The sequence below is a fragment of the Octopus sinensis genome, linkage group LG14, assembly GCF_006345805.1.
Source record: "Octopus sinensis linkage group LG14, ASM634580v1, whole genome shotgun sequence".
Lineage (NCBI taxonomy): Eukaryota > Metazoa > Mollusca > Cephalopoda > Octopoda > Octopodidae > Octopus > Octopus sinensis.
Window position 1 is genome coordinate 44,584,131 of NC_043010.1, and position 18,068 is coordinate 44,602,198.

General features: G+C 36.0%; 1 protein-coding gene across 5 annotated transcripts in view; it reads left to right on the forward strand.

Moving 5' to 3' along the window:
* Positions 1 to 8,690, forward strand: part of LOC115219030 (Hermansky-Pudlak syndrome 1 protein homolog) — a 48,223-nt gene extending 39,533 nt beyond the window's left edge. For 4 of the 5 annotated variants that reach the window (XM_029789073.2, XM_036508964.1, XM_036508965.1 and 1 more), the window contains 5 exons: positions 1,465 to 1,656; positions 3,057 to 3,195; positions 3,839 to 3,952; positions 6,967 to 7,049; positions 7,900 to 8,690. In XM_029789073.2, the coding sequence (XP_029644933.1) occupies positions 1,465 to 1,656; positions 3,057 to 3,195; positions 3,839 to 3,952; positions 6,967 to 7,049; positions 7,900 to 8,077 (706 nt within the window). In that variant the 3' untranslated portion in view covers positions 8,078 to 8,690. Of the gene's footprint in view, positions 1 to 1,464; positions 1,657 to 3,051; positions 3,196 to 3,838; positions 3,953 to 6,966; positions 7,050 to 7,899 lie in introns of those variants that run through there. The other variant, XR_005001899.1, reaches the window with a different exon arrangement.
* Positions 8,691 to 18,068: the final 9,378 nt, after the last annotated feature.

Consider the following 18,068-nt stretch of genomic DNA (forward strand, 5'->3'; position numbering starts at 1 on the left):
CATATATATACAAATATAATGATCTATATAATCACATAATTATTATATGAAAATGCATAATTAATTAATTTGGAGGAGATGAGACATGCATCAGTTTACCAGCTGATGATGATGATGATCATCATCATCATTGTTGAAAATCCACCTTCCATGCTTGCCGGTGGCATGTAAAAAGCACCATCCAACCGTGGCCGTTTGCCAGCCTTGTATGGCACCTGTGCCAGTGGCATGTAAAAAGCACCCACTACACTCACGGAGTGGTTGGCATTAGGAAGGGCATCCAGCTGTAGAAACACTGCCAGATCAGACTGGGTCTGGTGCAGCCTTCAGCCTTCTGGCTTCCCAGACCTCTGTTGAACCATCCAACCCATGCTAGCATGGAGAGCAGACGTTAAACGATGATGATGATGCTTGCATGGGTGGGATAGTTTCATGAGAGCTGGCCAGGCAGAAGCCTGCACGAGATTTCTGTGAATGTTTTGGTAGAATTTTTACAGCTGGGTTTCTAACACCAAACACTCAGCAGAGTGGACTTGGTGTTTTTTATTTACATGACACATGCACAGGTGAGATCAGTTTTGGCAAGGTTTTTACAGCTGGATGCTGTAAAAGTGGCACCTGCACTGACAGGGTCACCAAACACCTGCAAGACAAAAAAAATAAAAACACTTTCAAGAGACAAGGGGACATTGGAAGAAGTGATCTTGTATCAGATGATGAAAGGTTATAGTGAAGCAGAAATATAGAAATAGGTGTCTTGCTGTAGAGGAAGTATAAGGTTGCCCTGCTGGAGACAGAGAGAGAGATCAGGAATGAAGGCAGAAACAAGTGCACTACCACAAAGGAAATACATGGTTACCCAGCCTGAGGAAAGTGGAGGAGAAAGAGAGAGAGAGAGAGAGTGGGAGACAGCAGGATAGAGATGGTGGCAAAATACTGGGCATACTCACAATGGATGGGGATCAGAATATAAAAGGGAAGGTTGAGTAAAGGAAGAGAGAGATATAGATGGTGGCAAGTGGCAGGGCTTACCCTTGAGGTTCGAATACCATAATATAAGTGGCAGGATATTGATCAGAAACAAATAACTCTTAGTATTGGAAATCGGAGCCTTTCAGTTATAATGTATTAAAAGAATACTCTAAATTTGTATTGAGTCCTGTAATTTATTGCTTCAGCTGAGTCAGTAGGTAGAGAGAGAGAGAGAGAGAGTTGTTTAAGAATATTAGTTTTGTTCTGGATATTTTTCCCACACTTGTCATCTCTGATGAGCAGTTATTAGATAACTATATGGTTACCTAATATCCAGTGCAAAACTGATCAGTGAGAATGGTTGTAATGGATGTGTCATATTGTATTTTGATTAATACACACACGCACATACATACATACACACACACACACACATACATGTGTAAATATATATATATATGTATGTATAATTCTTTTTTTCTTTTTCTGTAGAATACTCAATTCTTTGTCTGCAATGTGTGACAGCTTAAAAGACCTCTTTCTCCATATGTTTATCCAGAAAAGTGTTGTTAGTACAGCCATGCAAGAAATTTTGTTTTTGTGTAAACAGCGGATTTTTAAAGAATTAGTTGATTATAAGGACTATCTGATTGTGAAAGCAGAAAGAAACATTGCCATTACTTCGTATCCTTAAATTTCCTTCATAAGGAATAACGTTATGCAAAGCAAATTTTTTTTCATCTTTAATTTTCTCAGGACTAGAGCTGCTATCGATACCAGCAGTGAGAAATTGCTAACTTTGGATGAATGACTATCAGACTTCAAACAGTGATAAAATATTCTCATAAATTCATATGGAGTGAAGCAGATTTATATGATGTTGGATTATAAATAGTCTATGATATGATGTTTTGTGATTACAGATATCTAAAAGATCATTAGTCCCTTCGATATTATTAGAAAGGAATTTAGTTCTTGATGTTGATGCCTTTGAAAAAGACATGAACAATGGAATTGAATATGGGTCACTGACTTAGTATGCTTGGAGCTTACCAGCCATACTCTTTTACTCTTTTACTTGTTTCAGTCATTTGACTGCGGCCATGCTGGAGCACCGCCTTTTAGTCGAGCAAATCGATCCTGGGACTTATTCTTTGTAAGCCCAGTACTTATTCTATCGGTCTCTTTTGCCGAACTGCTAAGTGACGGGGACGTAAACACACCAGCATCAGTTGTCAAGCAATGCTAGGGGGACAAACACAGACACACAAACATATATATATATATATATATATACATATATACGACAGGCTTCTTTCAGTTTCCGTCTACCAAATCTACTCACAAAGCATTGGTCGGCCCGGGGCTATAGCAGAAGACACTTGCCTAAGATGTCATGCAGTGGGACTGAACCCGGAAACATGTGGTTGGTTAGCAAGCTACTTACCACACAGCCACTCCTGTGCCTGCCATGTTACAATGCTTGCTATAAGTTGGGGTAAAATATCAAGATATCAAAGTTGTAAAACTGGTTTCGAAACATTAGTGAAAATTAGCTGGAAAATGGCTATATAGTATACTTTGGTTTTCATTCCTTGTTGCTATTTAACTTCAGTTCACTTACATTGCAAATACCTTTGACACAATTATGTTACAGTTATCATCTCCTCTAAAGTCAGAAGAGGTATCAAACATCACTGATTACTTATGATACAAAAAAGTCAAACATTTGACTTATCATATTTACATTAAGGATCATGGATGTTTCCAAATTCTGTCAGTGATTAATTTGGTATGTTGGTAAAAGAAGCTACTTGTCTCTTAACCAGTAATTCAGCACTCAGCTACCTTGCCAGTTTTATACATTGCATTATACAGATAAAGATGGAATTTATGACTAAGTACAAGAAATAATATTTTGTTCTTCACTCCAGTTTCAGTTTGAAGTTAGGGGTCACATCATTTTTATTGCTAATGATTCTTGAGAAAGCTATGAACATTACAACTTCCATATCTCATTTTATAAATCTGAAGTTTCTTGTCTATATAAAATAATATTATTTACTTGACTGCTAATATATCAGTTATATCCAAGACTTCCCAGGAATGGTGTTCTTTATATTTGTTGACCGTACAACAAATCAAGTCATTGCTCCTGCACTAAATATAGATCCTGATGATAAACCAGAAGCTTACAAGGCAACTTTGTTTCTGAAGAAAAAGGTTAAGTATTAATCTGTGAAATTATTTATCCCTTCCCTGGCAGATATGTAATGAGAGAATAGATTCTTTGAAAGAGTGTGTATATGTGTATAGCTGTATTCATTTACACAAATATTTCACATTTTAACTAAGTAATATATATTACTGGTAGATGCAGTGTTATTATTGAGAGATAATATTTATCCATACTTAAACATGGATGTTCTGTTAAGACAGACTATACTGTGGTAGATACCAGGATTGAAACTCTCATGTGGACTTTTAATGCAAAAATGCATGCTTGCTTATATCACTAATAATATAAACAAGCATGTGTTTTTGCATGAAGAGCCAATATGACAGTTTCTCTCATGGTATTTATTGCAGTAAAATTTGTTCTTATAGAACATCCATGTTTAATTGAGGATAAATTTTAACTAAGTATGCAGAGTATCAAAACCAGTTAAATATATTGTTTGCTTGAATACTTCTAGTTAAAAATATGAACTCTAGTCCCATGTAACATTCATTTTTTTAAAATTTTTGCTGATATTCTATCTATCCAAAACCCTTGTTAGAAACAAAAATAAAGATTTATTCTTTGGAGAATCCTACCTTAATAATAGATTAATAATTTTCTTTCTTTCTCTTTTAAACTTGCTAGATTTGGAAAGTAGCTCATTTCATGCAACAGAAATTATCTCAAGGTTATACGACAGTTCTGCTTAGAGATGGAGACTTCTTCATATCTTATTACTTGTGGTTTGAAGATAACTCGGTAAAAAAACAAAAAAAACAGATTTCTTCTTTTATTCTATTTTGATGTCTTCTATAGTAGTTTATTGGTAAGCACTATAGTGTCATTAGTAAGCTTATGATAAATTGCTTTTGTAATCCATATTATACTCCCAGTGATAGCTTTTTCATACTATCAGTACCCCTAAGAAAGGTCTTGTTCACCCAATGCTGATTAAGAGAGTGACGTATTTTATTTTGACAATGATATAGAGAAATTTTAAATTTTGATTTCCTTCTCATCTCTCTCAAACATACATTCTAAAAACAAAATAGAAATATATATTTTCGTTTTGGATTTTCATTTTGTGATGACCAAGATCCTAGGCAGGCCATTCTTGCTATAGAAGCCATGTCTCTGCCAATATACATATATACATACTAAGGCAGTAAGTTGGCAGAATCGTAAGCATGTTGGGGAAAATGCTTGGCAGCATTTCATCCGTCTTTACAGTCTGAGTTCAAATTATGCTGAAATTGACTTTACCTTTCAACCCTTCAGGGTCAATAAAATAAGTACCAGTTGAGTACTGGGGTCATTAATGTAATTGACTTATCCCTCCAATATATATATATATATATATATATATATATATAATGAACTCTCCTGTCATTAGATGACATATGAGGGTTCAGCAATTTCTTAATGAACAACCACACAGATGATTTGTTTATAGTGATCAAATGTTTGTGTAGACATAAGCTCACTCTCTCCATCAAATCAACATTAATCGTACAGGTGCAACTAGGTGCCACATGTCAGATGTCGAAATGATCACAGAGCAACGTGAAATGAAGTTGCTTTGCTCAAGAACACAATGTAATGCCTGGTCTGGGAATTGAACCCACGATCTTGCAATTGTGAGTGCAACACCCTAGCCACTAAGCCATATATAAAGGTGAATTACAGGTTTGAAATGTTAGCAAAAAGGTTGGTTTTTGTGTCTAAGTAAAAAAGTGCAATGATGATGATGATGATGGCAACCACTCATTTTATACTTATTTAATAAAAAACCTTTTAAATCATATTAAATCCCCATCTCAAGGCCTCACATCAATCACTACACATTTCTTCTTCCCCAGAACAAGGGCCTTTTAGAATTCCCTTCCTATCCATGTTTTTCTATTATATTCCTTAAGATGTTGGTTTGTTATAATGTCCATTTTGGTATGCAATATACTTAGTAAAATCAGTAAAGACACAACTATCTCTTCCGCCTACTATGCACTTCAAGACTTCACGTACTTCTCTTTACTTATAGTGACTAGGTTATTCCATTTGTCATGTGGAAGGAGTGTACCACTATTGTTAATTCCCTACAACATCTTTCCTTTTAAGTTTTTCATTATGTCAGAGATAAATTTTGATAAATCTGATAAAGTCTCTTTCTTGGATGCACTTTGACCACATTCTATGGGTTGTTGTCATGTGTTCTGGTAGTGGGTGGATCCAGCACATTGAGATTATAGGGCTTAACATATTCAATACCATGTATGCCCTCCCTGGGTGTTCAAAACGGCCATACACTAATGGTACATGAAGTATGTGAGGCGGTTCACAGAAGCCATTGGCACTTGTGCCTACACCTTGAGGAAAGCTGCCTCCAGTTCCACACATATTGTTGGCCTTGGGACCACCTGATTCAGCTGGCTCTGGATTCATCCCACAGGTGTTCAATTGGGTTCAAATCTGGACTGAGAGCCGGTCACAGCATGGTTCTAATGTTGTGCTGATGCAGAAAGTCTATGGTGACCCTGACCATTTGGGAGGGAACAGTGCCTGGTTAAGGTGGTGCATGAAGAAGGGTATGATGTGAGGTCTTAGGATCTGGTCAACATAGCACTGTGCTGTGATGCTATTCCCTCTGCCTGCACCAACATTTTGGAACACATGGGGTTCAATTCTCTGATTAAGGCCTATAGAACCCCAAACCATGATGCTTTGGCCACCCCATGTGTCTTTCTCCATGATACATGCATCTCTGTAGTGTTCACCCCTCCTATGCCACACCCTCAATCCGCCATCCAAGATGGTAACGCAGTACCAGCTCTCATCAAAGAAGACTATTGACATCCTTTGTTGATGCCACCAACGTTGGTGCTGTGTAGCCCACTGTAGTCATGCCTGACGATGGCAGGTGGTGAGGACAGGCCCTCGAGCAGGACGACAACAACGCAAGTTGTTGGTGGCCAGTTAACATTGTACCATGTTGTCGCTGATAGGTCGCTGTCCAGTGCCAGTAGTCTCACAAGCTGTCACGCTGGCTGGTCTGAAGCAATCATAAAGGTGTTGCAGGTGGATGAAGCAGTCCTGCTTGGGCATGGTCATCCAGGGGCACCCTCTGGGAGCATGGTCTGCAGTGCTGTTGGTGTTGTTGTATCACAAGTGGTTATGGTCAAGCAATTGACAAGCACATCTGTGATATTGAGCAATATTTGCTACAATGGTATTACTGCTTCAGCAACTCAGCACTGAATCTGTCTGAAATAAAATGGAAAATAGATCAGTTTCACAACATTGATGATCAAGTCACAAAAGCAAAGTTTGAAGGCAATAGTAGTCATTTCCTTTGATTTCTAGATAGAAGTAAATAGGAAATAACACTTACTGACCAAAGACAAAAAAAAAAAAGAATTTTGTTACACAGTGTAATGGTTTTGAATTTTGGTACAAGGCCAATAATTTCAGGGTAGGGGTTAAGTCAATCACATTGATCCCAGTACTCAACTGGTACTTATTTTATTGACTCAGAAAGGATGAAAGGCAAAGTCAACCCTGGTGGCATTTGAACTCAGAATGTAAAGACGGACGAAATGCTGTTAAACTTTAAACCAACAATAACAAAAAGAAAAGGAATTTATCATACTTTCCGCATAATTTAATTTACACTTGTTACTTCTAAAATCTTAAGTGCATAATTAATTTTCATATATTTCTTAAATGTTACAATTTTGCTTGTGTTGTTAGATGAAATATTTTGTATTGTATTTTTGCAGCATAATCCACTTGTAGTTCAGCAACCATACAAGCCTTTGTCTCATTCACCTCCTCCTGGAATTCTTTGTGGTAATCTCTATAGGTGAGATTTCTTTATCTTTTACTTGTTCCAGTCATTTGACTGCAGCCATGCTGGGGCACTGCCTTGAAGGGTTTTTTAGTCAAATAAATCAACCTCAGGACTTATTTTTTTTTAAGCCTAGTACTTATTCTATTGGTCACTTTTGCTGAACTGGTAAGGTATGGGGACAGAAACACACCAACACCAGTTGTCAAGCAGTGGTGGGAGACAAACACAACACAAAGATGCACACATATATATGTAACCTTTCAGTTTCCATCTACCAAATTTACTCACAAGACTTTGGTCAGCCTGAGGCTATAGTAGAAGACACTTGCCCAAGGTGTCACACAGTGGGACTAAACCTGGAATCATGGGGTTAGGAAACAAACTTCTTACCACACAGCCATGCTTGCTCGTATATTTGATAAATATTTTAATATTTTTATATACAATGCATATAATTATGTAAGTGTGGAAGAAATTTCAGACATGGAAGTAAAACCTGGAATAGTCTTAAAGTAAACTTAGCAAAGGCTAGTTTTAGTCAGTGGGAGAGAAGGCACGATTCTGCTACTATCAGGAAAAGGGCTCAGCAGAAAAAGAATAGGAAGGAAATTCCTTATGCTGTACCCAGTGTAAATTAATGGACCTATGAGTGGTGTAGAGGAATAACAAGCATGCTGGAAGGTGCACATGGGCTATAAATACACAAATATATTCTCCCAAGTGCCTGGGCAGCTCTCTATGAGTATTTGGTAGTTTCTGATACCTAGGTGGCTCAATTCTTGATTTCTGGAAGTTGTATAAATGGTCCAGTACTGTATAAGTAACTTCTATATGGTTTTTTTAAAATTTCTTCTTTTCACAGGCAACTCATCCGACAGTGCTTTCCCACAGTTATCCCTGGCTCTGTCCACTGCTTGGAATTGATCTGCATTCATCTGGGAATTGTCCCAACCAACTTGATCTCTGTCCATATTCAACAACTTTCAAATCAGCTTTGGAAAATGGCTGAAGATGGTTTGGCACCAATTAGTTTGTTGTAACTTCTGACCATAGACTAGAATGTTTAGTCATGCTAGTTCAGCTCAGTGGAACAAAATCATTACAGTTTGTACTGTATTATATGTTACTGCTACATTGTTGCTATTTTAATTATGTTTTTTGTAGTTATCATCATAATTCCATTGATATTTCACTTTCGATCCAAAACGAAAATATATATTTCTATTTTGTTTTTAGAATGTGTGTTTGAGAGAGAGAGAGAGAAAAAAAAACTGTGTATGTGTGTTTGTGACTGTTTCATTGCCTCTTCTTCCTGTCTTCACTTAATTACCAATCTAATACACATACACGTATTTACAAATGCTTGTTTTTATAAATGCATATAGATAAATCTATATGCATCTTGAATGGTATGGATATATGTATGGCATGTGTGTGTATATATGTATATGCACACACTCACATGCATGGTGTGAAAGTGTATATAACACGAACAGCTCACAGGCAGTTGTATGTATATTTATGTACGGACACACATCTGCTTATGTATAATGTATTTATGTTTGTATTTTTTCTATATACACACTCATTTTCATCAAGTGTCGACTGTCATTTATTCCTTTTTTGGTGAAATTTTTACATCAGTGTATAAATTTTTAATTGTGAGAAAATCTTTTAATTGTCATTAGGATGATTGTGAAAATGAAAATTTTTATCTTCCTCTAATTCTGTTAGTTTTCTATAAGAGTAAAGTTATTATTTGGTGAATGGTAGAACTGTGAAGAGCAACATTAAATTCCTTGCTGTATTTAGTTACATCTCTTTACATTCTGGGTTCAGGTGCCACTAAAGTAAACTTTCTATTCCATTCTTCTAGGGTCAATAAAATAAAATATCAATGAAGTACTGGAGTAGGCATAATTAACCCCACCCACCTGCAAAATTTGTGGTCTTGTGCATATGTTGTTATTATTTTTAAAGCTGGCAGGATCATTAGCATATTGGACAAAATGCTTGATGGCATTTTCTCCTAACTCTATACATTCTGAGTTGAAATTCTGCCATAGTCAACTTTGCTTTCATCCTTTTTGGGGTTGATACAGGCAGTACTTGTTGGGGGTCAGTGTAATCTATTTGTCCCTTCCCCTCAAAATTGCAGGCTTTGTATCAAGATTAGAAACAATTATTACTATTATCATCAAGGCAGTGAGCTGGCAGAATCGTTAGCACACTGGGCAAAATATTTAGCAGTATTTCTCCCATCACTACGTTGTGAGTTCAAATTCCACTGAGGTTGACTTTACCTTTCATCCTTTTGGGGTCAGTAAATTAAATACCAGTGTAACACTCGGGTTGATGTAATCAACTCATCCCAGCCCTTGTGGCAAAATTTGAAACCATTATTATTATGCTTGGCTTAGTGGTTAGGGTGTTGGACTTGTGATTGTAAGATTGTGGTTTTGATTCCTGGACAAGGCAATGCATTGTGTTCTTTAGCAGAACATTTCATTTCATGTTGCTCCAGTCCACTCAGCTGGCAAAAATGAGTAATCCTGTGAGGAACTGGTGTCCCATCCAAATGGGGAATATATATGCCTTGGAAACAGTTCAAATCCCTCCAGACACAATAGAATAGCTATCAGACATATTTGTAGCCCATATTCAATCAACTTTAAATATCAATAAAATAAATAGAAGTGGCGTACATATAGGAGTAGGGAAGTTGTTTAACCAACTAACCATTATCTTATTATAGTTCATTATTATTACTTAAAGGCAGTAGATAGTAGACTTGCCACAGCAGATTATTTTATTCTGAAGTAATGTTATGTTAATTTATGCTCCGAGTTCAAATTGATTATACCCTTTTCCAAAATATGTAGGCTTGTACTATATTAGAAAATATTTTTTATTACTATGTAGAGCAGTGAAATATTAGAACTGACAAGTAGTATTAATGCCTCATGTCACTCAGCATACTGAGTTTTACTGAAACTGACTTTAAAATGTTATCCGTCTAAAGTTGACTAAGTACCAGTTACATACTGGTTGATTCACCTAACTAGATCCTTCTCCCATTTACATTCTACCAATGGAAGTTATCACTGTTATAAGAACTATTTTTATCTAGAAAACCTTTCTTCTGTAAATTTGTGCTTTTGGCTATAAGCCAGAAATTATTATTATTATTAAGGTGGTGAGCTGGCAGAATTGTTAGTATGCTGGGCAAAATGCTTTGTGGCATTTCATCCGTCTGTATGTTCTGAGTTCAAATTCTGTTGAGGTCAACTTTACCTTTCATCCTTTCGGGGGTTGATAAAAAAAGTACCAGTTGAGCACTGGAGTTGATATAATTGACTTGCCTCCTCCCCTGAAATTTTAGGCCATGTGCCTATATTAGAAAAGCTCATTATTATTATTATTATTTCATTGTTGCTATTCCTTTGTTTTATGTGAGCTGTTCCAATTCTTGCCCAGAAACCTTAGGAAACAGCATGTTGAACATTTTTTGCAAGTGTTTTTTATGTGTGATAATAGATTTCAGGTAAAGGAGGCCAAATACACTAAGAATTAAAATTTTGACCAAATAAAAAATTAAGATTCTGTTTTATTATTATTAAAGGATTGGTAGAATTGTTCGAGCATTGGAAAAGTGCTTTGCAGCATTTATTCTGGTTCTTTACATTCTGAGTGTAAATTCTAAGAAGGCCAGCTTTGTCTTTAATCATTCCCGAGTCAATAAAATAAAATACCAGTCAAGTACTGGAGTTGATTTGATTGACTAAACCCCACACCCTAAAAATGCTGGCCTTATGCCTAAATCAGAAACAGTTATAATTGTTGTTGCTGTCACTGAAGAGAAGAGGTAAGCTGAATATATTATTCAGTTTGGATACTCATGGGGGCCAATCCATTTAAGAATGCTCTCTAGAAAAGCATGAATGTTACATTCCTCATCCTTTACCAGTCAGCCTTATGTCTATGTAGATTATATTGTTACTACCACATTATTAAAATAAGTACCAGCCACATACTGAAGTGGAGGCTTCATCTTCATCAACTAAATGCCTCTCCAGCAAAACTGTGGCTTCATTCCACTATAAGAGACCAATGTTATTAAATGTGTTATCAAACATGCAGCAAGTGGATGAAATGGATTAAATACCTTGGTTTTTAGTCACAACTTTGCCAGAGTTGAATTTGTGTTCCGTCTCTCTGCAGAGGGGTTCATTAAAATCAGTACCAGTCAAATTATTTGTTTCTAGGATAGAGTAGTTCATCCAGTAGGTGTCAGACTAAATGCCTTCAGCTATTTCTTTTTATTATTTTAAATACCAACAGAGATCAATTTTATCTTTTATCCTCACTGTATTGATAAAAGTGCTGCACTGGGATGGGTTCAAGAGAATGTGTCTTTTCTCTACAAATGTGTCATCAAAGTTATAATAATACTTATATTTAACATTATTATTTCCTTGAATCATTCTTAGTGCCTTAAATTAAATATACTTCTTTTCTACCAAAGTGTCAAAGTTATATATTTGCTTGAGTTATTTTAAATGCCTTAAATTCTATGGAACGAATCAAATTTTATAAACTATTTTTCTAGTCAACCAGGAGAATGTCTGAATCTATTTTTTGACAAATTACATCCTTTGTTTTTAATTGCTTGAACATTACAATAAATTGCTATGTCCAAACATTCTTTATATTGATGAAAATAAAACCGATCAAACCAGAAATGCATTTTTTGTGTATAATTTAGTACTTTTCTTTGCTTTCCTTATATGCAAAAGCAAGCATTTTTTCAAAAATTACTGTTGCTGACTATTGTAGGGGTAATGAATCATTTTGGGTCAGCTTTATAAACCTTAGCCTAAAATAGTAGTTTAATAATCAACAAAGTTTGTTGTTTGCTTTTGGTTCCCAGTTACAGCTGCTTCACTTATATTGTGAATGATAATGACATATATTGCATGCCAAAAGCAATGCTCACTTAAAACATTATTTGTTTCAATCAAAATCTAGCCATTAAGAAAAAAAGCAAATGATATTTATTAATTTGAATATAATAATCAATGATCTGGGATAATTATTTTTTTAATACACTATCAACAAACTTTTTATAGTAGAAATTTATCCAAGATGTTAGCACAATGGAATTGACCCTGAAATCATATGATTCAGAAGCAAACTTCTTAACCACAAAGCCATGCCTGCATGTGTGTGTTTAATCATTTAGAATTCAGGGAGCTTCTGTTGCAAGTGAGTTTAGGAGAAAAAAACTGAAAGAAACTCCATTGTGCATATGTAAGTGTGATTTGTTAAATTTGTGCTCTACAAAAGTTATGAGCTGTGAGCTGTATTGTTGTGACTTCTATGGACAAATTGTCCTGTTGCTTTGTGCCTTCAAAGACTTGTGAAATAAGAGAACCCTTACTTGAAAAATAGTTAATGATTACTAATCATTACAAATATACAAATAATTACAGAGGTATCAAGCAATGAAGGTCACGGAGAGGGTCATAGCCCAACTAATTAGAGAGAGAGAGAGAGAGAGAGAGAGAGTCAGTTTAGATGAGATGCAGTTTGGGTTCGTGCCAGGGAAAAGCACCACTGATACTATATTCCTGGTAAGATAGCTGCAGGAGAAATACCTCTGTACCTGGCTTTCGTTGACATGGAGAAAGCCTTTGACAGGGTCCCCCCATCCCTTATCTGGTGGTCAATGAGGAAACTAGGGATAGATGAATGGTTAGTGAGAGCTGTGTGAGCCATGTACAGAGACACTGTTAGTAAGGTGAGGGTTGGCAACAAGTACAGTGAAGAATTCCGGGTAGAGGTAGGGGTCCACCAGGGTTCAGTCCTCAGCCACCTATTTATTATAGTCCTCCAGGCAATAACGGAGGAATTCAAGACAGGATGCCCCTGGGAGCTCTTCTATGCTGATGACCTTGTTCTAATTGCTGAGTCACTATCAGAACTGGAGGAGAAGTTTCAGATGCAGAAGCAGGGATTAGAATCGAAGGGCCTTAGAGTCAACCTAGCTAAAACCAAAGTCCTAATAAGTAGGAAGGTAGACAAATCACAAACGCCTAGAAGTAGTCGATAGCTTCCGTTACCTAGGTGACCAAGTCAGTAGTGGGGGCGGGTGAGGGGAACCTGTGGAAGAGGTAGACCCAGGAAAACCTGGGACGAGGTAGTGAAGCACGACCTTCGAACATTAGGTCTCACCGAGGCAATGACTAGTGACCGAGACCTTTGGAAGTATGCTATGCGTGAGAAGACCTGGCAGGACAAGTGAGACCATAACCCGTGGCCTCTACATGGGATGTAGCCAGTCTGCTTATGCATACCTTTCCTTCTTGGGACACAAAACTACTTGCGAAGACCTGTTAAGGCAAGTGAAATCGAAATCGATCATTATTAATGGAAATTGTAGTTGTGATACCAGAGCCGGTGGCACGTAAGAGAACCACCCAAACGTGGCCGTTGCCAGCACCGCCCCGACTGGCCTCCGTGCCGGTGGCACGTAAAAAGCACCAACCGATTGTGGCTGTTGCCAGCCTCGTTTGGTTCCTGTGCTGGTGGCATGTAAAAAGCACCCACTACACTCACGGAGTGGTTGGCGTTAGGAAGGGCATCCAGCTGTAGAAACACTGCCAGGTCAGACTGGGCTTGGTGCAGCCTTCTGGCTTCCCAGACCCCAGTTGAACCATCCAACCATGCTAGCATGGAAAGAGGACGTTAAACGATGATGATGATGAGACAAACAGGAAGGGTGTCTGGCTGTAAAACAATCCTCAATAATATATTTTTCTAATCCATACCAACATGGAAAAACAGTAGTAAAAGCAAACCAATGTACATACATATGTGTATATCAGTCTATGTATTTATGTATATGCATTTATATATTTTTATACGCATATATCTGTGTTTACATATAACCATATGTAAGTTTAAGATTATTTCTGATTATAAGAATTACTTTATTTTTATTTTCTTTTGCTTCACGGAACTAATGGACATATTTTAAAGATATTGCATTATCACATGACATCCCAATGAAATTTCAATAGAAGTCTTTTGAATAATCACATTAATATTTTCAGCTATGTAATGAGAAAATTTGTGGTTTATAATTTAGTTTGATGAGTGCTATGCACAAAAGTCTAGATTCTGGAGTCACTTCTGTAGCTTTATATTTAAATATATATATATATATATATATATATATATATATATTGATGAATTTTTTCGTTGATATACCATCCAAGGATCCTCTGTGGCAGGGAGAATTGAAGTGATGAAAATGTAGTCAACTTTAATAATAATGAAATTATATTCAAGGCAGTGCTGCAGCATGGCCTTAGCCAAGATAGCTAAATCAGGTTAAAGATATAAATATATACATATATACATATGGAGATTATTGATAGAAATAAGAGTGTATTAAATATAAAGTAGTATTTATATTTCAAGATGAGAAATTTAGGGTCATGTCATTCTATCTCCAAGTTCCTCATTGTTACAATTACAGCAAAAAAATAATGTAGAGTAGTAATGAATTCTTCAATATGTATATACATGCACACACATAAATAGACATATGTACAAAACATGTATACTTATATTATATATATATAAATGTATGTATATATATATACATACTAATACATATACACATCTATATATACATAAAAATACATACACACACACACACATATATATACAAATGCATACATTACATATATATATACGTATGTATGTATTATTTTAGAGCAAGGCCGTAACATTATATATTCTCTATAGCTCAACAAGTAAATTTGTTAAACACCAATCACCAAATCTATAGCCAGTTGATGATGTATTCCGGATAACTAGTGACATATAAAAAAATTCAACTGAGAAAGCACGAAAGGGTCTGATTGCAATGAAGCTGAATGGGACCCAAAAGAGGCAGATTCCTAATTGATATGTTGTCAAATTTTCTTGTTAACTCTTGAGGCTATACCACAAAGATTATTTGAGAGTAATGCAATATATATATATATACATATAGATAGATATACATACATATATATATATAGATATACATACATACATATATATTTATACATACACACACACATATATATATATATAATGTATGATGATGATGATGATGTATATATATATATATAATGTATATATAATATATACATTATATATGCATATATATTTTATATACATTACACATATATATATATATATACACACATATATATATACACACATATATATACATATGTATATATCCACATATATATACATATGTATATATCCACATATATAAATTTACGTGGCGTTCAATCATATAATGTATATATATATAAATATATGCATTTATATACACATGCATATATGGGTACAGGATGTCGCCAATAGTAAACAACATGACATACGAAAACAAATGAGTTCAATTACACAAACAACTAAAGAAACAAATGGAAAACAGTACAAGTAACATAAAGAATGACCCTTCATCAGTTGTTGGCAGTCTATCTACTCCGCATTTCGAGCACTGAATGACAATATGAGTCTTCGAAGACAGTTGCTCCCATAAGTACCAAAAGTAAATTTGGAATTTATGGAGGGCAAAGTTGGGAGCAAAAACAGGACAGTGAGAGACAAACACATATATATACACACACACACACATATATATATATATATATATACATATACACATATACACATATATACGTATATATATACATAATACACACATATATATATATATAGTACAAAGTAAGATAGGGCTTATGGGTGTAACCCACTATGGGACTTTGTTAGCTTTTGATGTTCTCATTTGTAAAATGAATAAATAATCTAACATTATAATATCCGTAAGTCGATGAATAAACCAAATTCGTTTCTCCATTTTCTTATCTGTATTATATATATATATATATTGATGTCATAAGAATGTATAAACTTTCAAGAGAATCCAAAGTAATTTCTTAATTAGAACAGTGCCCTGTGATACACATAGAACTATAAATATCCAAAAGGTATTACTTATAGTTTTATATGATCCACTGTACCAGAAAAAGAATTTCATATAGAAGGTGTGTCAGAAAAGTAACAGGACTTAGTGATTAGGACTGTGTGAGATATGAGTTGGGTAGAAACTAGCAGGTTGTGTCACTGTGTGATGTAATATCTGGAGAGTATATAACTGTCATCTCAGCTCTCTGCATCCATTGTATGTTTCTTCATGTGCTTTTGTTAACAGCACCTTGATTTTAGGTCATTATTTTATAGGCACAGAACTTGAAGTTTTTGATCCAACCTGCATCTTGCAGTTTCTTGCCAAGAAGGACATCACCATGCTAGAGCAACCTGGCTCTGTGAGATTTTTTACCTTGGGAATCCGTTTATCTGTCATGGAAGCCATCGAGAGGGCCATGACAACAGAGCTGCGGAGAATCCTTCGAGGAGTGCATGGAGGTATAGCAAAGAAGGACGGGAAAATGTGTTAGACTCAAGGGGAATTATTCTGAAGGGAAAAACTTGTAGTTTGGATTTGACATAAATGTTTTGACCCCAGTCATGGTTCTTTTGAGACACACCTCGTATACATATACATACAGAGTGGAGCAGACTGGATGGACGTTCTTGAAATGGCTATTACTCAGCCCCAGTGGGAGGGACATATGTCCAACAGGTACCATAGCCAATTTTTCTTTTCAGGTGAAGCCATGGAACTGTGGATGATACAGCATCATGTGTTTGCTTACAACAACAAGTCTGTCACAGCAGTTCAGTGTGAGTTTTGGCATCACTTCAACATTCACCGAAATCAGGCTGTTCCCACCTGTAACACAATCTTATGTTGGGTGAATGCACTTCCTACACGAGGTACACTAATGAATAGGAGACAAGCGGGGGCGCCTTAAACAGTACGGACCCTGGAAAATGTAGAATGCATCAGACAAGCTTTGATACCGTCTGAATCACTCTGCTCAGAGGTGCTCCACAGAACTTGGATCAGTAATTGATTGGTAAGGCTTATTTTGCATGAAGACCTGCTTTTCCACCTGCACAAGTTGGTCACTGGGCAACAGTTGAAACCATGGGACTATGCACAGCAGCTTAACTTTGCACATCAGATGGAAGCAATTTTTGAGGCAAATGACAACCTCATTTTGTTAATGAGTGACGAAGCTCATTTTCATCTGAATGGCATGATGAATCAACATAATCATCATTATTGAACTCTCAAAATCCAAGAGAACTGCACGAAAGACCACTGCACAGCTCGAAAGTGAGTGATGGCCTAGTGTGCTGTTGGAAAAACTGCCATCATTACTTTTTTGAAGACAATAATGGAAATGCTGTTACTGTGAACTCTGAGCATTACATCGAGATAATAAACAACTTCTTTGTGACTGAATTACAATGAAAACATATGCCTCTTTGACATGTGTCAAATAGGTAACAACCCACACAGCCAGAACATGAATGTTCTTTGTCCTCTCTTTAGTGACTGCCTCATTTCCAGTTTTGCTGATATTCCTTGGCCTCCTTGGTCCCCTGATTTGTCTATGTGTGATTATTTTTTGTGGGGGAAACCTCATGGTACGTGTGTATGCACATAAGCCCCATACATTGGATGATTTGAAGGAAGATATTCCCATGGAAGTTGTACACATCGACAGAGCAATGCTGGAGAGAGTGGAGGCCAACTTCCAAGAATGCCTTCAGAAATGCATCAATGAAAATAGACATTACATAATGGATGTTGTTTTCCACACTTGATTTTGACAAAAGCTAATTCAATACGTACATATTGATGTCAATAAAATTTGTTTGCAGCTAAAATTAATGATTTTTGTGAATTTTTCAAAAACGTCCTTCCTCTCTGCCCCACTCCATATATACACACACACATATAAACATATGTATATGGTTTCCTCATTTAGTTTTCATTCTTTGTATTTGTTTCTTACCTCTCTTTTGTCAATAAAAGTGATATGAAGAATG